Source organism: Nothobranchius furzeri, chromosome 6, assembly GCF_043380555.1.
Source record: "Nothobranchius furzeri strain GRZ-AD chromosome 6, NfurGRZ-RIMD1, whole genome shotgun sequence".
NCBI classification, from domain to species: Eukaryota; Metazoa; Chordata; class Actinopteri; order Cyprinodontiformes; family Nothobranchiidae; genus Nothobranchius; species Nothobranchius furzeri.
The window spans coordinates 73,836,745-73,864,244 of record NC_091746.1 but is presented as its reverse complement, the minus strand read 5'-3'; the positions used below and the strand labels follow the sequence as shown (position 1 = coordinate 73,864,244).

Sequence of the window (27,500 nt, the reverse complement as noted above, 5' to 3'; positions counted from 1 at the left end):
TTACGTGTATAATGAAAAGTCACGCATACCCCCACCTCTCCTGTGGTCAGAATACCGCACTTGCTACTTCAGAGTTGGTGGGCCGCTACTTGTAAGGTCCCACTTTAGTCTTAGTGGGGTTGGCGTGCTTCCAGCACATTTCCTGCAGGTTTTAGATCGTGAACACAGCTGATTGGTTTGATTTAGTGATGGATCACTCCTGTAGACACTGATGAAGGCTGAGGAGACATTTCCGCTGTTAGGCCTGATTTATACTTCTCCGTGTGCGTCGGTCCGGAGACACTCAACGCCATTATGTTTCGGCGCAAGGGCACAATGGTAGGCTCACTGAAGGTGACGGACACATGATCAAAAATCCGCTAAAAGTGATGGAGACCGCAAACTTGCGATTGGGCAGGATGCTGCTTCCTTTAAAACCGTCAACAGCCCCGCCAAGAAGTAAAAGGATTTTACAGACAGAACAGATTAATAAAAGCATCGTGGAAAAAGTCTGAAAATATGAACGTTTATTCACCCGTGACTGAAAGAGTACAAACATCCGGAGCGTTTTATTCGTGGACGGAAATGTGGGGTTTGAGGTGGTGATGAGAATTACAAAGATAGATCATATCTCTCCTGTCTTAGCTTCCCTACATTGGCTACCTGTTAGATTCAGAATAGATTTTAAGATCCTTCTTCTCACATATAAAGCTCTGAATAATCAAGCTCCATCATACATCAGTGATCTGATTGTTCCATACGTTCCTAACCGAGCACTTCGCTCTCAGACTGCAGGTTTACTGGTGGTTCCCAGAATATCTAAAATTAGGATGGGAGGCAGATCTTTTAGCTATCAGGCTCCTCTCCTGTGGAACCAGCTCCCAGCTTTGGTCCATGAGGCAGACACTTTGTCTACTTTTAAGAATAGGCTTAAAACATTTTTATTTGATAGGGCTTATAGTTAAAATCTGATGTTAGCCTAAATCTGGACAAGTGGGGGATTACAGGGAGGTGGAGTGTACAGTCGGTAAAGACGACTCTCCCTTGCCCTGCCTCCAACATGCCTCCATCTAAATAGGATAGATTATCCAGAGTTATCTCTGTAGTTATGCTGCTATAGGCTTAGACTGCTGGAGGATACACTGACCACTTTTCACACTCTACTGCTTTCTTCTACAGTCTGCTCTTTAACTGTATTATTTCCTGCTATTTCAGCTGTTAACTTTATTTTCTCTCTAAGTGTTTTTCTCCCCAGAGGAAGCTACAACGATGTTCTGCTGAGCTGTGGTGGCCTCATGGAGGGGGCCATCGTCTAGCACACTGCTGCTAACCACTTAAACATTCTCCCTCTCCTGATAATAACTTTTTGCTTTCCTTGACGTTGGATGTGCTAATACTAGTTTACCCGTTTAATTATAGATCCACTAGGATAAATACAATAAAGTTTATCTTTCACCAAATAGAATATTTACTAAGAAATCATAATGTAACCATAGAAACACTACTTGGTATTAGGGGCTGCATGACTTAATTTTTTTTTAATTCGACAGTCAAGTAATGAAAATCTAGTCGACTTTGACTAGTCGTTGATGACATCATACACCTGAAGCGCGCGCGGGGGGGGGGGGGGGGGGGGTTTCGCTGGAGTTTTTGACAATTAAAATTGCGCCCACATTTTCAAAGTTAAACACATTTCTTTTTTTTTCTTTTTTTTTTACCGTGTCCTGTCTGGCTGTGAAGCAAGCAGAATTTGTGTCTGAATGCTGGTGACAAGCCTTACAGATTTACTCTCAGGTGGAGCATCAAAGCGTTTGCTTTCAATGTCACGCCTGATACTTAAAACTTTATTGTTACTGTTGTTGAATTCTTGGTAATTCCGACCAGACACGGAGACAGAGGTGAAAGAGAAAGGAAAAGAAAAGGTGGGGAGAGGGATCCACAAAAATAAACAATGAACAAGAGTCTGCTTCTAGACCTGCAGAAAAAGACAAAAAAAAAGCAAAAGGACAAAAAAAAAGGGACACAACAACAATACAACAAGATCAAGCTATCACTGCGTCAACTTGATGAAAAAATATATAATCAACATTGCTTAACTGAAGAATCACGATAATAAATCACAGTGCATTAAGTGCCCACCATAGTCTTAAGACATGTGTTGAATGTGCCCAAGCCCATACTTATGAGAGCACCATGTGAGCACCTGTGTGTGTACACGCGCTTGTTTATTTAAGGTTTCTCTATAGGAGCGTCCAACAGAGAGTGTGAGGGACCACAGATCCGCCCCCCAAAGATGCGCAGGAGACGGGGGGAGCTCCAAGTCCCAGAGATCCAGGTGCTGCCCCAGAATGCAGGAACCCCAAGGAGACTGCAACCAGGAAGGCCCCCGCCCCCCTCGAGAGGCACAGAGGATCGCCCCGGGGGGCCACAACCAGCAGCCGGCAGAGTCCCGGGAGATATCAGCGGCAAGCCCACAGGCCCGCCCGCAGCCTCCCACCCCCTAGCCGGCCGAGCCCGGGACCCGGGACCCAGCGACCCGGGACCCAGGGGCGACCACCCCCGCCGGGGACCCAGCAGAGCCCAGGGACCCAGACCCCACCAGGCAACCGCCGGGATTGACCAGGCAGATGCCAAAATCTTAAACTCCCAGACCCGGTTGCCACGAACACTCAGGCAGACCATGGCACAAGCCCCCACACCAGGTGTGGCAGGGGGAGGGGGGACGAAGATCTATATCATCAAGAGAAGTTCCAGGAGAGGGGAGGAGTCAAAGGCCCCACCTGACATATACAGTCATACACAAACACAGTCACACACACTCCCTCCCTCATGCTCACACATGCACATACAACCCAAGACTTACAAAAATGCACGCCGGACACCCACTCATGCTCCCCATACACACCCTATACACTCTGGTCCCGGTACTGCTGCACATGGGATACAACCATCACCGGTAACCAGAGTTTGACCATTTCTGCTGGGGTGCTGATGAGCAGGCTCCCCCGCCCAACGCTGAGCACAGCAACCCACCACCCCAGACCCCAACCAGACGGCCAGATCTCCCTCCTGGCCTCCAGCCCCAGGAAGCCTAGCAACAACAGAGGTGGCTAAGACCCCTAGTCTCCCTCCGCCTGCTCCATTATAGTGTTGTGTGATCATGAGGTGTATTCATTCAGCCATCAGTGTCTAAGTGCGGTTTAAAATTGGAAGTGGGCACAGGCACCCGGGAGGAGGCTGAAATATCCCCCTGCAAAATGCCGTTGAATGTGCTCACTCCCAAGGCCCTAAGTGTGTGTTTGTGTGGAATGTCGTCAGTGGAAGTGTATAAGGTGCAAATAAAACTGGGGGGCAGGTTGCCACAGGAATGCGGAAATGGGGTCCATACCCGCACTCCCTGACTTGCCCACCCCCCAAGGTCCTATGTGTATGTTTGTGTGATGATGTGAGGGAGCAGGAGGAGAGAAATATGCGGGGATGGGGAGGAATGGCTGGTTGGGCTTAGCCCTCCAGGGAGCCAGCTCCCTTACTGGCTCCAATAGGCACCTCTGTTGTCAAACTGCCACCCAGGGCATGGAGACCCCAGCCCATCCTGCCAGGGCCCAAAGCAGCAGCATTACAGAGCCTCACGGAGCCCGAGGGCACCAACCCAGCCCCACCCCAGCAGAATATCTATGCCCATCCCTGCATTTGCACAACTTCCAGAATATATAAGACATGGGACATCCAGGTAAGGTTGGGTCCTCCCCCTCCTGGACCTAAACACATTTCTTTTAACAACGGTAGTTTCTGCTTCAGCCCTCTCCCCCCTCCCCTTGCGCAGCGGCCGCAAACTCACTGATGCGCCTGCAGCCTCTCAGAGTTCCTGCTGCTCTAAACATTAAAATAATTATTTCATTTTCTGTTCCTCACTTTTGATTACCTTCAATGGTGTCTGTTTGTTGCAACAGCAGGTACAAAAACTAACTTGTTTTTATTTGACTATTTTTCTGTCCTGTCTGTTTATTATCTTCCTGCATCTCCTCTCAATCCTAAAGAGAAACTGCTACCTGGGTTCATATATATTCACCTCATGAGTTACCTTTGAACTGCAGTTCTAAAAGATCTACCGACCGCAAAAACTGCGGAGTGTGCGCTGCTCGCCGGTGAAGTAAAGTCACCGGAGGACAAAACAGGTGATGTGCCCCGATCCACAGCAGCGAAACGCATCAGGCACAAATAAAAGACAGAAAACATAAAAGGAAATGATCCGACATGAACGATCGCGTGTTAAATTAGTTTTTGAGGTGGCGACACCTGATTTGATAATGTTACTGTGGCCGTGCTCAGGACGCAGATGTCTGGAGCGCGTCAACAATCAGAGCTTTGCATGTGCAAGCTGGTTAATATGAGGTTAGGATGGGGGTGAGGGGAAGGTTAAATTGCAAGAGGGTAAAGGTCACAATTTGGTTAAATGTCCGTTTTATAGCTGGTGTCAGTGCCGATGCTCTGGCACAGCGCGTCGCCTCCCAACGCGCAGGAGCTTGTCACCTTCTGTCTTTTCCGTGGACTGCATCTTGTCGGTCATTATCACGTGACAGTGACGAGTCGAGGACAGGCATAAAAAGTCACTATAGAGCAGAGAAGTCGACTAGTAGACAAGTTGATACAACCCCTACTGTGTGTGTGTGTGTGTGTGTGTGTGTGTGTGTGTGTGTGTGTGTGTGTGTGTGTGTGTGTGTGTGTGTGTGTGTGTGTGTGTGTTCTGTCTTCTCAATCCCCAGTGAGTCGTGGAGGATGGCTGCTTATACTGAGCCAGGATTCTCTGGAGGTTTCTTCCTGTTAAAAGGGAGTTTTCCTCTCCACTGTCGCTGCATGCTTGCTTAGTATGAGGATTGCTGGAAAGTCACTGACACTAGTCAGTGACTTGATGCAATTTGCTGGGTTCCTTATATAGGAAACTTTATTTCTGATTGGCTTAATGAACTGACCTGAATTGGAATGTTTATTATGTGAAGGTCCTTGAGACGACTCTTGTCGTGATTTGACGCTTTATAAATAAACTTGAATTGAATTGAATTGAATGGACCACATGAAGGGGTGGAGGAGAATGAAGGACAAATTTGTCCAAGTTTAAAAGTCTCTGAAATATATAAACACATTAGTAAAGGCACTATCGTGGACCGGATAACTGAGTGTAACGGTGGCAGGATACCACAGAACAGTGCCCTCTGTTGTCCTGGCGAGGAATTGTTTTGCAACACTTTCCATATGACGGAGAAGTCTGAGAGCAAAGCGTCTGTCAGTGCGTGTGTGCCTCTCCTTCCAGGAGCTGACGAAGAAGTATAAATCAAGCTGAGATTAGATTAGGGTGTTAATAAGTAAACGGGGAGTCCGTTAAGGGCCGGATAAACGGAACGGAGGTGGCGCCACCAACACCGACGAGCTCTGATGTCAGCTTCAAGGTAAACAACTACATTTTTACTGCGTTAAGTAAAAAAAGAACTAAGTTATGAAATCCCCATAAAATCCATGCAGAGGAACATTAGCGGTGCTTTAACTGCGTGGTTAAGGTATCAGCCTCATGGAGGGATTAGAAACAAGGACACGCGTTATTCCGCTGAATCTAAAATGTTCTAGTCAGTTCTCACCCGCACTCGGCTCATGGCCTCCTGGGCCTGCTGCATGCGGGCGCTCTTCGAGGGCGTCCTCTCGGAGAGCAGGTGGGTGCAGCCCAGGTAGGTCGCTGCAAAGATGATGCCATCAATCAGGTCCTCGGGGTCGCACGGTCCCGGCACTGCAAGAACCAGATCCAGTTATGATATCTGATGGAACTACACAAAACAACTGAATCGTACGACTGAAATGTGAAACGACCAACCCAAACAAACCGAGTTTTCATTGTAAGTTTCCATCTTGATGAGTTTAGAATGAAACAACGAAGACGAAGCTGATGATGGAAGCGGGATTAAACTCACCGTCTACGAATGTGGGAAAAGGCGGAAGCGCTCCACGAGCCTGAGAGGTCACAAAACAGAAAAACATCCTTGTTGCTTTTAACTAAACTCCTCAAAGTCGTTCCTGTAGTGTCACATGACCTGCATCAGGAAAGTCATCAGAAGGAGGTGTTTGGCGGTGCCGTAAAGCTGACGTGGACTCACCTCCTGGGCAGACGGTTTCTGAGAGGGCGACGGCGGCCGAGCCTGGGCAGGAGGCTGACCCGATGGCTGCTGCGTGGGTGTTGTCGGCGTGTACGTCTGCGGGGGCCTGGACTGTGTCTGACGACCTTGGTGGTGGTGGTGGTGGTCGTGTTGTGGCTGCGGCAGGCTGGGATTTCTGGATGACTCGGCCATCAGAGGACTGACACTATCAGGAATCGAACCCGAGGCGTAGCGAGTCGGAGACTCCGAGGCCGACTGACAAGGGGAGTGAGGAGAAGTCTGAGAAAAGATGAAGAACAAATATCAAATGAAATGTTCTTGTTCTCTGGTGGTCTTTCAAAGTTTGACCCTAGAAAGAGGTTCATGAAGTGCCCACTTGAAGGGACTTCAGAGAAAACCTAAAAAGTGAAGATCCTAGAAAGGTTACACGTGTTTGTAGACAGGACAACAGAGACAGGTATCTGGACTCATGGGCAGAGTCATACTAACAGATGAAGCCTGCAGGGGGATGGCTTCCTCCGTGGGGCTGACCTCCTGTCTCATCACCCAGATCGGCTCCACGGGCTGATCGGGCGTGTAGGGGGAGCGCACCGCCTTCGTCTTCACGCCCTCAATCGCCTCTTTAATGTCTTTAATCGCCAGGCTGATGGCGTCTCCACAGCCCTTTGCAGCTTCCCCTGAGAGACCCACCACACTCCGCTCGCCTTTGGCTCCACCTGAGCAGCACTGCCCGGGTGACGAGGTCTTGACTTGGTTCTGTGGCTGCCTGGATGGAACCCTGCCACTTCTGGAAAGAGGGCTCTTATCGGCGCCGTCGCCCTCGCTGTCGGACTGCCCGTCGTAGTGATGCAGCCGGCAGCCAACGGAGCGATCCAGAGTGAAGGGACGCGATCCGCGGTCTCTACTCTGTCTCGGAGCTGGATGGGATCCCTCGGGGGAGGAGGAGGCTCCTTTTTGAACATTCTTCAGTCTGTGACTGACGGAGGGCTCCGGCCGTGACTCCAACTGGGCCCTGCTAGCCTCGGTCCTCCGACCCGACGACCGGCACGGATCCCGGTGTGACTCGGGGTAGGAGGTCTTAAGTGGCTCAGGGAAAGAGTTGGGATGGCATTTGGGGTCGGGGTACGATTCGCAGGCGGGCTCTCCGTAGGGTTGTTGGTGGGACTCCGTGTAAAAGTCTGCATAGGTTTTAGGGTGAGACTCGGAGCAGGATGTGGAGTGGGACAAGGAACACGATTCAGAGCAGTCGTCTTCCTCTTCTTCAGGTAAATGATTGTTGTCAGGCAGAGAGCTCAAACCGATGTCCTCGCTGAAGTGGTCCACCTGAGGGAAAGGCGGGACATCGGGGGAGGAAGGGGGAGTTGGTGACTGCAGAGGTGGGGGGCTATGGAGCGGTCCATCCATGCTGAGCGAGGCGGCGCTCTCCGTGTCGGAGCAGACGTCTGTAATTTCACTTCCCTGAGCTGCAGGATCCTCCTCTGCGTGCTCCATCACATCCTCCCGATCCTCCTCCACCCTTCCTGCTTCTTCTTCTGCTCGTTCATCGTGACTGCAGACAGAGAGGCCAGCTGTCGATGGAGGGTTTCCACCTTCCGCCACCTGTTCTGTATTCTCTTTCTCTTCCCTTGAGTCGTCTTCACGCTCTGCTTTCTGCTCATGAAGGTCCTCCTCTGCATCAGCAGAAGCATGTTGGGGCTCCAGCTGCACGTTATCTGAAGCAGGACCTGTAGAGAGGTGGGTCGGAGAAACATCAGCAGCTGGAGATCCTTTGTCCTGTGATTGGTTCGTTGCTGAGGAGCATTCCTGCAGCTTTACATCTGCTGGACCTTCTCGCTCATCAGCACCAGCTGAGGACTCCGGCGCCTCTCTGAACTGCTGCCGCTGTCTGAGTCCTCTGAGTCTCGGGTTAGGGTCACCATGACGACGATAGCGGGCAACAGCTGGGCGGAGTTGCTGCACAGGGCGGGGCTCAGTGTCCTGGCTGTCACCCCCATCAGACCTGGGAGAAACTACAGACGGGGCCTGACCAGGACTCTGAGCCTGGCCTTGGCCTGACGGAGGTCGCCGGCGGTGACGAGGAGGTCCACGGCTCGCGGGATGATGGTGGTGGTGAGGAGGGTGATTATGATGGCGTTGATGATGGTGATGCTGAGGATTCATTTCCCCATCCTGGTTGAGCATTTGACACGGCCTCCAGGACCGACGCACAGACGGTTCTCCAGAGGTTCCATTGGGCCGTCGGCTCCTAGGAGACACTGGGTCTTCCGCGTGCTCCTCAACTGCTCCTCCACGGGCGTCGTCTCGATACTTCTGGCTCATTGCTGGGACGTGATTCGATTCAGGTTTTCAGATCATGATTACAAAGAAAACCCACTCGCAGACCAGCCTGCAAGAGACACAAGAGAAGAAACGGGTTGGGGTTAGGTCGTGAGGTTATTATGGATTTGTTTATCTCAATGTTTCCCAGTCCTGCTCTTTAGGACACCATGTCCATTAGACCCTACTCTAAGGTTTTAGGCATGTCCCTGCTCCAACACGTCCAATTTAAAAGACCAAATGACCTCAGCAGCATGTCGTGAAACTTCTGCATTAGCTAAAGCGTCAGGTAAGACCAGGTGTGTCGAAGCAGTCGTTCACATGCAGCTGCTGCAGCTTCCCAGCAAACATTCGGACGTTTAACCAACGTTGGAAAGACGTCGGGCCGACACGTCCCGCCATGTTTGAAAAATGGTTCCAAAATGACATTTGAACGGACGTCTTTTCTGGACGTGAATTACACGTAAAGATTATACACGTAACTACAAATCTGAGTGGATTTTTAGGAAATGTTATGTTAAAATATTTTTTTTATTTGGACCGTCCTACCGCGACCATTTTTGGCCGTGGACACTAGAGCTGAGGAAAATAATCAAATAATCGATGCATCGGGATGCGGACATAAACGATTCTGCACCGTAGAAGAGTACGCCATAATCGATTATAGAGGAATGTAGTTTTGTTTTTTAAACGGCGGCACCAGCGCAGCATCCAAATCTGTCAGTGAGCGTCCTCCACTTTTACCTCCGCCTTAATGTGGTACTGCAGGGCTGAGCGCTAGAGTTGTCACCCGAGACCAAATCGGAACCGAATCAGCCCGACCGGTTCTGTTGGATTTGGGCCGTGAATTATGTTAATTGAGCGGGTTGTCGTGCTGCGTGCTCCGCTCGCTCGATCAGCGACTGAGAGAGAGAGAGACACTGCCTGCTCACACAAGAGAGAGGATCGGAGGACGCTCCTCCAAACCGATGATCCAAACACGTGTTATTATTTTCATAATTTAATTATAATTTCTCCTGGAAGCGCTCAGTCAGACTGCTTGTTGTAATGTAGGGAGATCCGGTTTTGGGGAGGGGGCGGGGTCAGTGACGGCGGCTGCAGCGTGATCGTCTGTCTCCTTTATTTAGGGACACGGAGAAGTTAAAAGGAGAGAGATAGAAGATAGAAGTTCTTGTTCCACTTTATTCTTTTGTTTCATGATGATAAACTGATGTTAAATTCAGCTTACAGAGAAACTGGGAGGAAGCTTTGGTCCATTTTAGGTTACAGGAGGTCTTGTCTCCTATCTGCTCCTCCAGAGACAGCATGGACATGAGGGTCACATGGGACAGGTTAGTGGAAAGGTTTGTAGTTAACTGGTTAGTGAAGGAGATCCATCAGCTGGGTAATTTAATCCTAATCCAGCCCACAGCCTTCTGCTGGGGTTATTATCAGGAAGAATTTGTATTTATTTTTTTTTTATTTGTACATATTGTCATACATGTTTACATGTTTAATGAGAAATGAGAAATTAAAATCAATAGTACAACAATAGTATAACAAAGAAACATTTGCAGTTTTACAAGCAAACACACAACTTACACAGTTCTAAGAATGGGCGCAGGCAGAAGCAGAAGCTTATAAGCCCAGCCCCCCAAACCCTTTGAACTTAAACAAAATTTTAGAATAGCATACCGATTCCATAATTTTTACATCATGTTTGAAATGTTTGGTGAATATACTGAAATCCCCATTCTAGCTTTATAAAAACAAAATAATGACCTTTAATGTTTTATGCATTTTTTCATTGACTTGATTCATAATATTTAATCACATTTGATTTAAACAAACCCTTAAACTTTACCATTGTTGAACAATCTTTTTGCTCCTGGTCTAATTTATTCCACACATCAACCCCAACACAAGAAACACAAAGTTGTTTCATTTTAGTTCTTACTTTAGGCTTTCTGAACATTTTATACCCTCTGAGATCATGAACACTCTCTCTGATCTGGAACAGATCCTGAATTTGTTTTGGCATCAAATTATTCATCACTTTATACATAAACTGTGCAGTTCTTAATGTAACTAATTATTTTAACTTTAATGCTTTTAAACGAGTAAAAAGTAAATGTGTATGCTCTCTACAAGCTGCTTTATTTACAAGTCGGATTGCTCTCTTCTGAATTATGAACAAAGGCTTTAAGTGGGTTTCGTAGGTGTTTCCCCACACTTCAACACAATACATGAAATAAGGCAGAAATAAGGAACAATACAAAAGATATAAAGCTTTTTCATCTAAAAATTCTTTAACTTTATAGAGAACTGCTAATGATTTAGATAACTTTGCTTTAATTGAGTCAATATGCGGTTTCCAACTTAACTTTTTTTCTATGGTTACGCCAAGAAATTTTATTTCATTCGCTCTTTCAATTTCTGTATTATTTATTTTGAGATGTGTATCCACTGTAATTGCTCTATTAGTAAATATGATAAATTTTGTTTTATTTAAATTTAACATTAATTTATTTAAGTTAAACCAACACTTTAATGCATTTAATTCTTTCTCAACCTTGTCCATTAATATTATTAAATCTTTCCCAAAACTTAGAACATTAGTATCATCTGCAAATAGTATGAAGTGCAATGTTTTAGATACTAAACATATGTCATTAATATAAAGAATAAACAACAAGGGACCCAACACTGACCCCTGTGGGATACCGGTGGTCACTGTCAGTAGCTGTGAATCAGTGTTGTTAACGTGGACATATTGGAGTCTGTTCTCTAAATAACTCTTAATCCAGTCATAGGCCACACCCCTGATGCCATATCTACACAATTTTTGTATTAATAAGTCATGATTAACAGTATCAAAAGCTTTGGTCAGGTCTAAGAACACCCCAACAGCATATTGTTTGTTGTCAATTGCATCAGATATTTTCTCCACTAGATCAACAATTGCCAGAGAAGTTGTCCAATCACGTCTAAAACCATATTGCTGTTCAGAAAGAATATCATGATGCTCAATAAAGTCATACAATCGTTTATGAAATATTGTTTCTAGTATTTTGGAGAACTGAGATAAAATAGAAATTGGTCTATAATTAGAAAAGTCATGTTTGTCTCCAGCCTTATAGACAGGAATGACTTTTGCAACCTTCATCCTTTCAGGAAATCTTCCTGATTGGAGAGACTGGTTACAAATATGTGTAAGTGGTTTGGCTATAATCTCAATGATTTCTTTTACAACCGACATATCAAATCCATGTAAATCTGCTGACTTTTTACTTTTAAATTTATTAACAACTGTTATAACTTCATTTTCATTTGTGCCTTGAATAAATATGGTTTTATCTAAATTTCTTATTTTACTCACAGCATCAGCATTTAATTTAGTATAGAATAAAACACACATCTTAAATATTATTGGAAGTGTAGAATTTGTTTTATGTTTTATTATTTTCTGCATCAAACAGAACTTGATTCATTCTCCAACATTTCAGAAATGAACCACTGGGTTCAAAAGAAATTGAGTCAAACATTTCATTTGGTGTTATTTCTGACACCCTTCAACTGTGGCATAAATATCTGACTCTAGAGCTGCTCAGAGACATCAAACACTCATATATGAACCCATTATGTATTTTATTATTACATTATGTGTCCTGTAGGGTTTCAGTACTTTTTTTAGATTTTGTGAGATTTTGTAAAGCGTGTTTTTCTCAGCCTGAGGCGTGGTGTTGAACGAGGAAACAGATGTTTTACTTTGTTAAATCTTCTTAAATGTTGAAAATGTTTTGTCCTAACCTGTTGTGAATGGAGAGCTTTTGAGGGATGGCAGGTTGTGTCAATTACGTTTTAGATTAAAAAAATAAAAAGCAATTATCTGACATCTTCTATTTATCGATGAAAACAAATCAATATGAAATAATCGTGATGCATCGGGATATCGAATCGAATTGAATCGTTGACCCAATAATCGCAATCGAATCGAATCGGGAGACAAGTGAAGATTCACACCTCTAGTGGACACGACGTCGCCGCCGGACCAATGTTTGTTGGGTTCCTGCTCTGGTAAAAGATCAATGACCTGCACTTGCAAAGCACTTTTAAAGTCAGAAGACTCCATCAGAGGACCCGTCAGTCATTCACACATCCACATGCAGCGCTACGGTAAAAGGCAAAAGAAAAGATAAGCGGGTTGCTTTAGCTTTAGGGACGAAAGCTCAGCGCGCCATCTCTGTGAACAGAACATCAGATTTTTATCTTATTGTTGATCAGCCAGAAATGTGCACAGGAAATCAGAAATCTAATTAAACTGACATATTATGTTTTACTAGAGCTGAGGAAAATAATCAAATAATCGATGCATCGGGATGCGGACATAAACGATTCTGCATCGTAGAAGAGTGCGCCATAATCGATTATAGTGGAATGTAGTTTTGTTTTTTTAATGGCGGCACCAGCGCAGCATCCAAATCTGTCAGAGTGAGCGTCCTCCACATTTACCTCCGCCTTAATGTGGTACTGCAGGGCTGAGCGCTAGAGTTGTCACCCGAGACCAAACCGGAACCGAATCAGCCCGACCGGTTCTGTTGGATTTGGGCCTTGAATTATGTTAATTGAGCGGTTGTCGTGCGGCGCGCTCCGCTCGCTCGATCAGCGACAGAGAGAGAGAGAGAGACACTGTCTGCTCAGAGAGACGATCGAAGGACGCTCCTCCAAACACGCGTTATTATTTTCATAATTTAATTATTATTTTCATAATTTAATCATTATTTCTCCTGGAAGCGCTCAGTCAGACTGCTTGTTGTAATGTAGGGAGAGCCGGTCTTGGGGAGGGGGCGGGGTCAGTGACAGCGGCTGCAGCGTGATCGTCTGTCTCTTTTATTTAGGGACACGGAGAAGTTAAAAGGAGAGAGAAATAGAAGTTCTTGTTCCACTTTATTATTTTGTGTCATGAAGATAAACTGATGTTAAACTCATCTTAAAGAGAAACTGGGAGGAAGCTTTGGTTCATTTTAAGTTACAGGAGGTCTGTCTCCTATCTGCTCCTCCAGAGACAGCATGGACACGAGGGTTACATGGTGAGGGTCCCACAGGACAGGTTAATGGAAAGGTTTGTAGTTAGCTGGTTAGTGAAGTAGATCCATCAGCTGGGTAATTTAATCCTAATCCAGCCCACAGCCTTCTGCTGGTGTTATTATCAGAAAGAATAAAACACACATCTTAAATATTATTGGAAGTGTAGAATTTGTTTTGTGTTTTATTATTTTCTGCATCAAACAGAACTTGATTCATTCTCCAACATTTCAGAAACGAACCACTGGGTTCAAATAAAATAAACTAAGTCAAACATTTCATTTGGTGTTATTTCTGACATCCTTGAACTGTGGCATAAATATTTGACTCTAGAGCTGCTCAGAGACATTAAACACTCATATATGAACACATTATGTATTTTATTATTACATTATGTGTCCTGTAGGTTTTCAGTACTTTTTTAGATTTTGTGAGTTTTTGCAAAGCGTGTTTTTCTCAGCCTGAGGCGTGGTGTTGAACCAGGAAACAGATGTTTTACTTTGTTAAATCTTCTTAAATGTTTAAAATGTTTTGTCCTAACCTGTTGTGAATGGAGAGATTTTGAGGGATGGCAGGTTGTGTCAATTACGTTTTTGATAAAAAAAATAAAAAGCAATTATCTGACATCTTCTATTTATCGATGAAAACAAATCAATATGAAATAATCGTGATGCATCGTGATGCATCGGGATATCGAATCGAATTGAATCGTTGACCCAATAATCGTAATCGAATCGAATCGGGAGACAAGTATTTATTGTTCCTTTAGCAAAAAAATAAGTTAAAAGGAAACGTATATCTGTGGTGGGGTTAAACTATGGAATAATGTAAGTGTAAATGTAAGAACTTGTGGTACGCTTTTGTTGTTTAAACGAATGGTTTTGAAGATTTTGACGGTTACAAGAGTTTATGAGTTGTGTTGTAAATGTAAGAGTTTTGTGAACTTATTTGACTAAAGGGTGTGTAGTTCTCTTCTTCTTTTCTATTTCAGCCTAAATTGTACAGATTTATGTGTTAAAGGGGTATATTAATTTGTTCCATTGGTTAAAAAGGACAGGTGTCGGGTGCAGGATCGGCTCGGGGTCCTTCGACTGCCGATGACGTCACATGACTACAACTCTACTCGGCTTTCACACACGTTTTGGAAAGACATCAGCAGTTTAGTTAATAAATCCTTGTTTGTTAACACCTAAATGTTTTCTTTATAATTGTAATTTGTTAATAAAACACCATATTATCTTTGTTTAGTAAAGACTGTGAAACTGCATAAAACCAACATCGGACTGACAAACAAACAGTTCTTATATGTGAAGCCACATCTGTTTGTGTTCAAGTGGAGTTCGTCTGTATATTTCCTTAGTTGTTATCTAAATACATTCTTTGACTCTAAATGTTGCTTGGTGTCTTTCAATAAAGTTCTTATATTTTATTTTGCCCCATTTCATCAACATCAAGAGCTTCTGAGGGTCACCGTTCATCATTTGCTTATATTTTACATTTCCTTTAGAAATTCAAACATATTTTCTCCAATAAGTGTTGATTTTTGGACTACAGGACTACAACCGCTAAGACTACGACCACAAGTTTGTTCTGACCAATCAGAATCATAACGTGATGACGTCACTTCCGTAAGCTTCATGTTCAGCCAATCAACTACTCTGACGTCATCGGCAGTCGAAGGACCCCGAGCCGATCCTGCACCGACACCGGTATAAATATATGCATTTTGCTTCGGCCTGAGCCTTTTCCGTCACTTTAAATGTAACGTAATGCTTTACTGATTATATTATTATTATGTTTTTTTGACTGAATAAATTCAAATGTGGAACGGGTTTCCCTCTCGTTTTAAGCCTACAGACTCGGGCTTTTAATCAAACACTGTTGTGCAGACGAGTCATGTTTTTATCGTGGAGTTCCTCTGTTCTTAAGGGCTCTATTTAATAAAGTTTTACTCACTCACTCACTCACTCACTCACTCACTCACTCACTCACTCACTCACTCACTTAAAAATCATGTTTCTAAAACAGGAAATCACACAAACTGGTCTATAATTGATGCTCGGTGTCAAACGGGTCCAAACAATAAAACTGATCATTTTTTATGCGCGATTCAAACCACACTTGAAGTTTTTTACGCAGCAATTCATTCCAACTTCTGTGAAATAAACAGAACTATGAATCGAAGTGACATGTATCATCCCACTGGGCTCTCTCTGGTTCTGGTCCATTAAAACCCAAAATCCCCAGAGAAGCTTTAATCTGCATTGTTTTCATCCAACCACCAGCAGCTGGCAGATGGCGCAAGATGGGAGGAAGAGGAGGAGGAGGAAGGGCAGGAGGACAGGGAGGGACCTTTTATCTTGTACCTGATGAGTGCTGACGGAGATGAGTGGATAGAGCAGCGCTGAATAATAAATACGTTCTGTGAGTAAGAAACGAGGAGCCTCATTTTGATTCTTATTTATCACGACAGGGTTCCCATCCGTCAGCCTCCATCGCTGGTTTCACCGCCTCCCAGGTCCAGGAACTTATGAAAAATGCACCAGAATTTACTGCAACATGACTTGGTGCTTCAGAAATACTAAACTTGTTCTAGAAAAGGTGAGAAGGACTCATTTATGAGGAGAGCGTGTCTGCTCACAAAGCCTCATTGCGGCTCTTTTTCAGCTTTTCCTGGGTAATAACCCATTTTTAAGACATTTCGTCTGGTTTAGAAAGTCTTTAAAAACATTTAAGGAGGTTTAGATGAGTTGAATAAAATGTTATTTTACTTCTGTGGATCATAAATGAGCAGATTTCTCCTTGTTTTAACGTTCCTAAATCCACTGGGTTCAAACAAAAATGACCTTTTCGGTTATTTCAAGCTAGACTGTTTTTTATTTCCTGATTAGTTTCTGAAAACCAAAACTGAGCTGGATGATAGATTCAGAAATGTAAATCCTCAGGTCAGCGCCGAAACAGGAAGCTAATCGGCTCTGCTAAATTCTGAGACCCTAGAAAAATAACGCAAGGCAAACCATCTCTGTTATGGTGTACCACAGGGTTCTGTTTTGGGGCCTTTGTTAGTTCAGGCTCACGTGCTCCTCCTTTAGTACATTTTGATCAACTTCAAATGTGCTTATGACATTGCTGCTTTGCAGATGACGTCTCTTTTTCTGAGCACCCGTGTTGCTAACTGTCACTAAAAGCTAGCTGATGTGCTTCACTTAAATATTAAATACATTCACGACCGGCCGTGCTTTTCCAGATCGTCCCTTTTTTAAAATACTGAACAAATTTATAAATTGTAGGGTAGAATCAGACTATTCATAGAAACAAACACAAAACAGAAATATGGTCAAATTCAATATTACAGCTTTTCTGTAATCCATATCACGACTTTGAGGTTATGGTTGCTCAGATGTGTTAGTTCTGTTGGATTTCTGCTTCAGCGCCTCTCTCCTGCGAGTCTGGGAGACGGTGGCCGGGTGTTAGCGAGGGGAGCTGTGTGGAAAAGGCCGGTCTGGGTCGCAGGTGGTCCCGAACGGCGAGGCTGTTTGTGGAACCGGGTCGACCCAGCTGAGCACTAAGTGCTGCACATCCATCTGTCGAGCTGCAGAGAAAGCTGCCGGGTGGAGGACCTGCTGGTCTGCTAACATGATGAAACGTAAAACGACTCGTAAAACGACACTCGCCGCGGTGACATCTGTCGGACCACCATTTCACACATGATTGACTCTAAATCACAGCAAACAGATCTGCAGTGGTTCTTCCTTCATTCAGTCAAACGTCATAAATATGACGTAGGGATGCTCCAGGAAACGCTAATCAAAACATTTTCACTGTATTTTATGTATTAATAGTAGGGATGTCAGGTATAATTGGTTTACCATTAATATAGGCAATAAAATTTATTATAGGATATTATGGGTATCAGTCTTCTGCCTCATCTTTTACACCCCACACACATTTTACACATTAAACTCTTCCGCTACATCCCCCCTCTCTCAAAATGTCTAAATATACGAGATATGAGGAAATATTTTTGTTTATTTGGGAGAAATTTGCTCTGTTTAGTGAGAAATGACAAAAACAAGAATCCTCACCCAAAGCTTGCTTTTCTTATCCGAATATCTTTAAACATGTTTTAGATCAAATATACAGAAAAAGACAATAATACATTACTAATGAGTAAAAGCAGTGTCACGGTCAGAGAGAATGAGATCCAGCTGCTGTTGAAACCTAATTAAACATGACACTTTCCTTCTACTTTTGCACAGAAAATGTTTATGCATGAATGATAGGAGACGTGTGATGTTGGCAGCCTTAAATGTTTCAGTTTTGTTTTCCTTGAGACGGGAACACTGCTTATATCGGTACCGGTTATGTCGGTCAGTGGCGGCTCGTCCATAGGGGGCGCTAGGGCGCCACCCCGCCAGTCTCACAGGAAGAAGAAAAAGAACATAGGAATCACAAATGTAGAAAAATACATGAAAATGAAACTGAACGATCACTACATCATACAGTCTATAAGTGCTGCGTATAATCTGCATTTAAATGTAGTCTAAAAATGTTATTTACACTTTTAACACTAACGAATCGTCTCGCAACGTACTTCCTGTACCTCTTGGGTGCAGTAATCTGTACTAGAGACCTGCGCTAACTGGCGCTGGATCCCCCCTCCAATACAAAGAATAGGAGAGCCCTTGGGTGCAGGGGTAGAGCCCTCCTGAAGACACGCTCAGAAGACCGGCAGGGCGGAGTCTCAGCTGAACTCCGGTCAGAACAGAAACGGAAATTCTCCACAGTTCACCATCCTGTGTTGCTGTAGAGCACATGTGTCAGACACAAGGCCCGCGGGCCACATCTGGCCCGCGAGAGATTCAAGTGTCTTAAAATAAGTCTATGCTGCTTCAAAGCGCACATTGACTATAAACTACATTTCCCATAATGCATAGCAATTGTGTTCCCAGTGCAGTGACTCGCCACTAGGTCGCAGTGTATTCACTTCTGTGTTTAATTAAGGCAACAAGTGAAAATAACTCCACACATCATCCCAACATGTCCAGGAAGAGAACCACTGATGCAGAAGGAAGATGTTTCAACAAAGATGCAACATGTTCATGCTTCAAGGAGAAAAACCGGTATGTCTTTACAGTCTTTAGCGTCCATGCTACTAGCATCAGCATCTGCAGCGTTACTTCCTCTGCCTCGGACAAACTGAAAACACTCCTCTTACTCAGCGCCGAGTTTACTCAGAAAGTAGCCCACTTTGAAGCCCAGAGAAAGCGCACCAACAACTTCCTGACCGAGATGATTTAACTCCAGTTTAGCGACAAGCTCAAGTCACATGACTCTGCGGCTGCTGCGGCTTTTATCCTCCTCCCCGACACAACTGTGTGGTCCAGATGCTCTCCATGTCCAGCAGCACAAACCTGTGTGAGCAACTGTTTCTCACTGATGAACTCCTTCCTCAGCTCAGAGCCCGACCCCACAGGTGCAGGTCTGGCTGGAACAGGTGAGCCTCACAGGAAACCAGGGTGGAGAAAACTGGGATTGAATTATTCTGGTTTTATAAACCATTTCTGCTCCAAAGCATGAAAGTTATTAGGTGAGATATTGCATTTTCATTTAAGAGAAATACTATTTTTTATTTATGTTGTTGGCCTGTGAAAAAATATTTCACCTACTTTAAAACAGGACAGATTACAGATACAAGAATAGAGTAGAAATATAATAGAAAATTCCTTAGCTGTCCGTCAGTGGGGAAAGCTTGGTGCCCCAGCAACAATAACAATCACTACAGGAGCAACAAAGGAGAGAGAAAATAAAGAATAAACAAGAAAACATAACATAGAAACACTTAAAAGATTCAAAAGATAGAAAATAAGAAGAAATGCTGAATATATGCAGATTTTAAGAAGTAAATTTTTTTTAACTGAGACATAGGTAACAAATACCACTAACGCCAGCCTGTCCATGCTTAAGGTCCGTCAAGGGGGTAGGAAATCCAGCTAGTGGCCAGCCAAGGTACGCTAATGGCTAGCCTCTCCAATGCTAACACCAGCCCGTCCAGGCTAACGCTAGCCTATCCATGCTAATAGACAGCAGAGGGAGTGTGTGAACCAGTCAATGACCAGCCGAGGGCTGCTAGTCCCTAGCGTATCAAGTAGTAACACTGGTAAAGGTGCTGTTTCTCAGTAAGCAGCGCCAGCCTCTCAGTTACCGGCACCAGCTCATCATTTATCAGATCAGTAGTTTGCTTCAGAATTCATATAGCCTCCTGCTGCTGGGCAGTAGTCTTAATTTTGGCCCTCATACCGTGCCATACATGACGAGCACAGAAGTCCAATGACAAAACACCACTCAAATTCAGATCGGGGGGCCGTTCCTCCCCACCATACCTCTCTAGGTCTCACTGTCGTTGTATACATGAGCGTTAAAGTCCTCCAGCAGAACGAGAGAGTCACCGGAATGAGCGCTCTCTAGCACCCCCTCCAAGGTCTCCAAAAAGGGTGGGTAGTCTGAGCTGCAGTTTGGTGCATAAGCACAGACCACAGTCAGGACCCATCCCCCCACAAGTAGGCGGAAGGGAGGCTACCCTCTCGTTCACCCCAACGTACAGGCACCAAGATGTTATGCCCACCCCTGCTTGTGGCCGCTTAGTCGGAGCAATTTCAGCGTGGTAGAGTGTCCAACCCTTCTCAAGGAAACTGGTTCTTGAGCCAGAGCAATGCTTTGAGGTGAGTCCAGTTATATCTAGTCGGAACCTAACCCAGCAAACATTTGGATGTTTAATCAACCCTGAAAAGATGTCGGGCCGACACGTCCCGTCATGTTTGAAAAATAGTTCCAAAATGAAAGTTGAACCGACGTCTTTTCTGGACGTGAATTACTCGTAACAATTATAAATTTAACTACAAATCTGAGTGAATTTTTAGGAAATGTTATGCAAAAATTTTTTAAAAATTTGGACCATCCTACCGCGACCATTTTTGGCCGTGGACACCACGTCGCCGCCGGACAAATGTTTTGTTGGGTCCTACCGCAACTATTTTTGGCCGTGGACACAGAGTTGCCATTGGACCAATATTTGCTGGGATGCCATGTTGAACTACACGTAACTAACTGTCAAAATAACAATTATACATATAACTGTAGGCACGTACAAATGTATCTGAATGGATTTGTAAGACATGTTTGTTTTTTGTTGTTGGTTTTTTTTTTACAAATTCGGGCCGTCCTACCGCGATAATTTTTGAAAGTGGACACCACGTCGGTGTCGGACCAATGTTTGTTGGGAAACCTCCTCATTACACCATCAGGTTCGAATCAAGTATTTATTAAATTAAAATTTGAACCCAAGTTGTAAACGCAACATAGATATTCACCGTGCCCTAAAATCCCACTGGCTTAAGTGGTTTATAGTAAATATAGGCATAATAATAATAATAATAATAATACATTTTATTTAAAAGCGCCTTTCAGGACACCCAAGGTCACTTTACAGAAAACACGTAATAAAATACAATAAAACAATAATAAAACCCAAACAAGAAAAAAACAAAGAGAGAAACAGTTCAATAAAATCAGAGGTTGTAGGCAGATTTAAACATGTGTGTATTGAGTTTTGTTTTGAAAAGGGTAAAACTGTCGATGTTCCTGATGTCTGGGGGAAGTGAGTTCCAGAGTCGAGGAGCAGAGCGGCTGAAAGCTCTGCTCCCCATGGTAGCGAGACGGGCAGAAGGAACCGCAAGATGGATGGAAGAAGAAGATCTGAGTGAACGGGACGGGGTGTGAATACTTATAAGGTCTGAGATATATGGAGGAGAGAGGTTGTGGATTGCTTTGAAGGTATGAAGGACAATTTTGAAGATGGACCTGAATTTAACTGGGAGCCAGTGAAGCTGCTGGAGAACCGGGGTGATGTGGTGAAAGGAAGGGGTTCTGGTGATAATACGGGCTGCTGAATTCTGGACCAGTTGCAGTTTATGAAGGAGTTTGTTGGGGAGACCATAAAGAAGTGAACTGCAATAGTCGATACGGGAGGTGACGAGGCTGTGGACGAGAATGGCGGCAGTGTGAGGGGTCAGTGAGGGACGGAGACGGTTTATGGAACGTAGATGGAAGTATGCTGACCGAATTAAGTTATTAATGTGAGCTTGAAAAGAAAGTGAGCTGTCGAGAATGACACCCAGACTCTTGACGTGAGGTGAGGGGGAGACTATGGCGCTGTCAATTGTTAAAGAGAAGCTGTCAGATGTTGAGAGGGTGGAGTTAGTGCCAACTAGAAGAAGTTCAGTTTTATTGCCGTTGAGTTTGAGGAAATTTGAGGTGAACCAAGATTTGATTTCAGAGAGGCAGAGTGTAAGGGAGGATGGTGGGAGAGTTGAGTTGGGCTTACTGGAAATGTAGAGCTGGGTGTCATCCACAAAGCAGTGAATTTTATGTTAGATTTTGGACCAAACTGTTAGTAGCCACATAGCCACCATCTTGAATCTGATCGCTGGAATGTGAGACTTCCCAAACCTGGCGGGAGCTTCCGGTAAAAAAATAAAATCATTTTCTGAGCTAAAAGGTTGGAATTGTGAGAGGAACTTTGGATTTATTTTTACATTCCAGCTTATTAAACAGTTCCGTACTTTTGATCTGATGTAAACGTTCTGGATTTTCTTGAAAATGAAGAGGGATTCATTTTCATTTATATGACAGACCAGCTCTGGCCTTCAAGAGCACCTTGAACGGCAGCTCTCGTGGTCTGCCTGTATCTGGTTTTTTCTACATGTTGTGTGTGTGTAACCTTGGTCAGGCTGTACTGCGGAGACACATTTCTGTGCTGCAGGATGCTGGGGCACTGACAACAAAGGTGATTCTGAGGAATAACTTCAACCCTCCCGCTGTCCTAATGGGTGTGACCTCACGAGGAAAGTTGACCATTGAGCAGGGTTGATGGTTTATCCCTTGGGTCCATGTGGCAGGGGTGAGGAGTGAGCACCACCTCTTAACTGCTTCATCACTTCAACATCACCCATCCCTAATTCTGCAATAATTATCTCTAAAAATGAATCGATGCCTCTTTAATAGGGTGGAATATATAAATATTGTGGATACAAGAGTTTTCTCCAAAGAGTGGCTGGGCTCTCCCTTAGAGATAGGGTGAGAAGCTCAGTCATCTGGGAGGGGCTCAGAGTAGACCCGCTGTTCCTCCACATCGAGAGGAGCCAGTTGAGGTGGCTCGGGCATCTGGTCAGGACGCTTCCCTGGTGAGGTTTTCCAGGCACTTCGAACCAGGAGGACACCCAAGGGAAGACCCAGGACACGCTGGAGGGACTATGTCTCAGCTGGCCAGGGAACGCCTTGGGATTCCCCCGGAGGAGCTGGCCCAAGTGGCTGGGGAGAGGGAAGTCTGGATCCCTTTGCTTAGGCTGCTGCCCCCACGACCTGACTCAGATAAACGGAAGAGGATGGATGGATGGATGGATGGATGGATGGATGGATGGATGGATGGATAGACGAGCAACAAAAATTACATTTTTCTTTTTAAGACTGCAAACATTATTTTATACTATTATATTATTTTTATGTCATTTGTTCTGCTTAAAAGACAGATAAGACAGAGATATCAGTAAAACTCTGAACCTAACATATTAAAATATATGAATTTATATCAACAGCCTCCTGCAGAGATTTAATTCCACCATTCTAAAAACGCTAGTGAGGGCCACACAGAATCACAACGAGGCCCGCAAATGGCCCTTGGGCCACACTTTGGACACACCTGGTTTAGGTTGACGTGCACGTTTTTGATCTGTGGGAGGAAACCGGAGAAAACACGCACAGTAGAACATGCAGACTCCACGCAGACAGGTTAGCTGGGATTTGGACCTGCAACATTCTTCCAGCAAGGCCACAGTTCTACAACTGCTCCACCTGAAATTGTAGGATCTTGTTTATCCCAGGATCAGTTCTTTTATCAGCTCATTAGGAATAATTATAATATTTTAAAATATTTCTGACTGACCTGCTGCATTGGTCAGTGTGTTTAATAACATGTAGTTTTTAACTGTTGCCGGATAAAAATATGAGTTTGTGATGATGATGATGATGGATGGTTGTAATCCAGATCTACTTCATGCATGATTCATCCTCTCAGACACACACACACACGCACACACACACACTCCGCCAGCATATGGTCCATGTTGGGATGCATTACCACGGCATAGGTTCAGAGGACACAGACGACTGGGATGAGCAAAACAGGCAGATGCTTTTATTTTGAAGGCCTGCACGGCTCCTTAAATCCCCTCCCATGATCCTAGACCACTCCATCACCACACACACACACACACACACACACACACACACACACACACACACACACACACACACACACACACACACACACACACACACACCCCTTGTTGATCAGCTGTTTGTCCACAGAGACATTTACATCTTCGGGAGGATTTTAGAGAATCTGCGGCGCGTGTTTCCTGTCAGCCACACACGCGCGCGTCATCGGTTGATGTGTATTTGAACGCTTGACATTTATTGTGGAGACCATCGAAAGGGACCGCGCTGTCCCCGGTCTCGTGCCCCGTGTCCCCGCATCACTCCTCATAAATCTCCGCAGGTGCAGAATCCGCCATCAGCGAACCGAGCCGACCCTTACCTTCATGTCGGTAGAGACGAGGCCCCGCGCCGGAGGCTGGAGTCCACATCGCCTCTCTGTCCGGTCCCGTTCTGTCCTCGCCCGGCCTGGCAGGGCTCGGCTCGGCTCGGTCGTCCCCCCTTCCTCTCCCTCCCCCCGGACAACCTGGTGGGATTAAAGCTCAGCCCCTCCCTCCGCTCCGTGACATCAGAGCGGATTAGCGATGCACAAAGCGCCTTTCTACCCGCTGCTGATGCTGGTGCCGCAGCTGCTGGTGCTGGTGCAGACAAACAGCTCCACGGGCCGAACCCGCCCGCTCCATCAGCGGAACCAGCAGCCTGCAAAGTGCTGTAGCACGCAGCGCCACCTTCCACCGCTGGGGGCGCTGTTCCCTAGAGCTGAATATCCATAAATGTTGTTGTTTTTACTAAAACTACAGAAAAGCTGGTAGAAAGTGTAGAACACGGTGGAACAAGTAATAACACACCACTGGTTCTATGGCCCTGGCTGTCCCTTTAGTATTCCTGGGAGCTGGTCACCAGTGGAGTGCTCAGGCCTTCATGAGGTGACCCATGTGGGGGTGGGGGGGATTACCCCTCCAACATCGTTTTGAGTCCTGAAAAGTTTTCCCTCTGCTTCTTCGTCCTGTTTTATAAATGATAAATGACCCCCACTTGTATCGCCCCTTTCACAGTCAGAGGACTCCAAAGCACTTTACACTACAGTGGACCATTCACCCATTCACACTGGTGGTGATGAGCTACACTGTAGCCACAGCCTCACCGGGGCGCACCGACAGAGGCGAGACCGCCGAGCACAGGCACCACCGGTCCCTCCGACCACCAACAGCAGGCAAGGTGAGTTAAGTGTCTTGCCCAAGGACACAACATCCAGGAGACGGGATCGAACCTGCAACCCTCATGGACAACCCGCTCTACCTCCTGTTGTGGCTAGCAAGCCCCCTCTTGGTGCGTTGGGACAGCAGAAGCTCAGGAGGTTGCCAGTTTGTATCAGGGATACTGAAAATTTGTACGAATGACTTGTGCAACTGTTTAATCTGATTTAATGAGCATAATCCCATATAGTTTACAATAATCTCACCACAGTCTGGAGTCCTGTGAGCAGAGCTTATTTCTACACTGTTAAGCATCTTCGCCTATACATCACAGCCACCTTTCACTCCCACAGGAGCTCCCGTTGCCATGACAACAACACATGATGCAGGGTGGTGGTGGTGTTGGGTGGTAACCATGACAACCAATCTGTTATTACCATCCCACATGTCTTTGATACCACACAAAACAGCCCGTGCCTTTTTTTTTTTTTTTGCGCCGGCTGTGAACTTTTCAGTTCATGTGATGTTTGTATTTTTTCCTTTTTTTCAATCGACCCGAGCCAATCACAGAGTCTAAAAGGGTGAAACATGGCAAAAGGAGCGGATGAGAGGCAGCATGATCCCTCTGCGGACAGCATTCGTTCCTGTTGCACTTAGATCATGTGGTTTATTCTGAGTTCTGCTAACCGGTGCTCCGTTTTCAGAGAACGCATCAATAATTTGCGTACATTTCTCTGCAAACACAAATGAATCTATACAGCCTGCAGAGGCGACAGCAGCTGCTGGAGTTAACACACATTAATGTTTCATTATAATCCATTAGCGGTTCGTTTTTCTGTTGCAGAAAACCAGTGTTGGGAGTAACGCGGTACAAAAGTAATTAATTACTGTAATGCATTGCTTTTTGCTGTAATGTGGTAATGTAAGGCATTACAGGGAAAGAAAATGGGAATATTTACTCGGTACAATTGTCAGTAACGCGGTGATTACAACGCATTTTTAAACCCAGAATCAAGATGTGAGTTTCCTAAAAATTAAAATTGCAGGAATCCCAAAATAAAGATCCAGTATCCACATATATGACGTCATTTATGGACTCAGCTTTGCGGGCATTCTATGAGCAGAGAGGTAACGGCTCAAATACTCCAGCTGCGTCCTGCGCGCGGCCGCTGTTATATTCACAAAACCGCTCCACCAAAACAAAGTCATTCACCTGCGATCGTTTATATCAGCCCATATTCTCTGGTACTTCATGTACTTTTCAGCTGAGTTCATAATCTGTGCCTCGGTGATTTCAACTCATTGCTGCTGGAGCGCAGCGCGTATTAAGCTGTTTTTGCGTTCGGTAGATCCCGTTGGCTGATTAGTTAGAAAGCAGGAAGTCTAGTTTACAGTTTTTCTGGGAGACGGAGAAAACATGCAGCATGCAGGACGGTTCGAGAGAGAAAGGGCCGGAAATTATTCACATAAAATCAAGAAAACAAAACAAAGTGCTTGAGAAGAATAAAGTAGGTAGATTTATCCCCAAAACACGTTTTTACCAGTGAAAAGCAATAATATATAAACATTTAATATTTATACATGTGATAGAATCAGATCACCCCAGAAGTCTGTCCCACATCCAGGGCCGTGTCAAGGCATTTGGGGACCAAGGCAAATATAGGCTTTCGACCACGGCAGCCACGTACTTTGAGATTTATCAGTTTGTAAAGGTTTGTTAAAAGCACGACTACAAATCAGACATCGGCATGTTGCATATGTGACGTCACCCCGGAGTCTCCTCCCCTAGCGCAGCTGCTACTCACCATATGTCCAGATTTATGGTGGTTTTGTCCTCCTGAAGGAAAGATTCGAAGTTTGCTGAACTTGCAGCCATTTTCCCTCCGTTTTTCTAGGGGCGGCCATGGCCACCCCTGGCCACTCCTTGGGGGGCGCCCTTGCTTTACACGTTGGTACTTTTTATATCTTTCATCACAACTTAAGTTTTTATGGTTCATGAAGCTTTTTCCTAACAAAACGTTTACCTGACTTTTATGTCACAGCAGGCCGACTTTAAACTGAAGTGTTCAAACTCGTCGTAGTTCATTTATCCTGCTTCAGAACGTAGGTGTGACTGTCTCCCCCCACCTGCTGTGTCTCTCGCTGAGGATCGTGGTTCTCTTGATTAACACAAAACAATTTTGGTGTTATTGTAACTTTAAGAGCTGCAATTGCTTTCCTCAGAATTTCTGCAATTTTGAATGATTTTCTTTTCCAGATTCTTTTGATTTAGTCGATCATTTGCTGCCAGCGGTTCGCAGCCGAGTGTGAAGCAGCTGGGATGAGAATCAGCTCCCCTAAATCTGAGACCATGGTCTTGAGTCAGAAAAGGGTAGAAGGCCTTCTCCGGGTCAGGATGAGGTCCTGCCCCAAGTGGAGGAGTTGAAGTATCTCGGGGTCTTGTTCACGAGTGAGGGAAAACTGGAGCGTGAGATCGATAGGCGGATTGGTGCTGCATCTGCAGTGATGCGGACATTGTACCGGTCTGTCGTGG

At 45.0% G+C, this 27,500-nt stretch overlaps 1 protein-coding gene across 1 annotated transcript in view; it reads right to left on the bottom strand.

Annotated features, from left to right (window-relative positions):
• The window catches only part of apba1b (amyloid beta (A4) precursor protein-binding, family A, member 1b), a 41,785-nt gene extending 17,495 nt beyond the window's left edge, over positions 1–24,290 (bottom strand). The window contains exons 1-5 of the mRNA XM_015943471.3: positions 24,154–24,290; positions 6,609–8,505; positions 6,120–6,398; positions 5,937–5,976; positions 5,610–5,755 (exon numbers count right to left, since the gene is read on the bottom strand). Coding sequence (XP_015798957.3) covers positions 5,610–5,755; positions 5,937–5,976; positions 6,120–6,398; positions 6,609–8,438 — 2,295 coding nt within the window. The 5' untranslated portion in view covers positions 8,439–8,505; positions 24,154–24,290. The remainder of the gene's footprint in view (positions 1–5,609; positions 5,756–5,936; positions 5,977–6,119; positions 6,399–6,608; positions 8,506–24,153) is intronic.
• Positions 24,291–27,500: the final 3,210 nt, after the last annotated feature.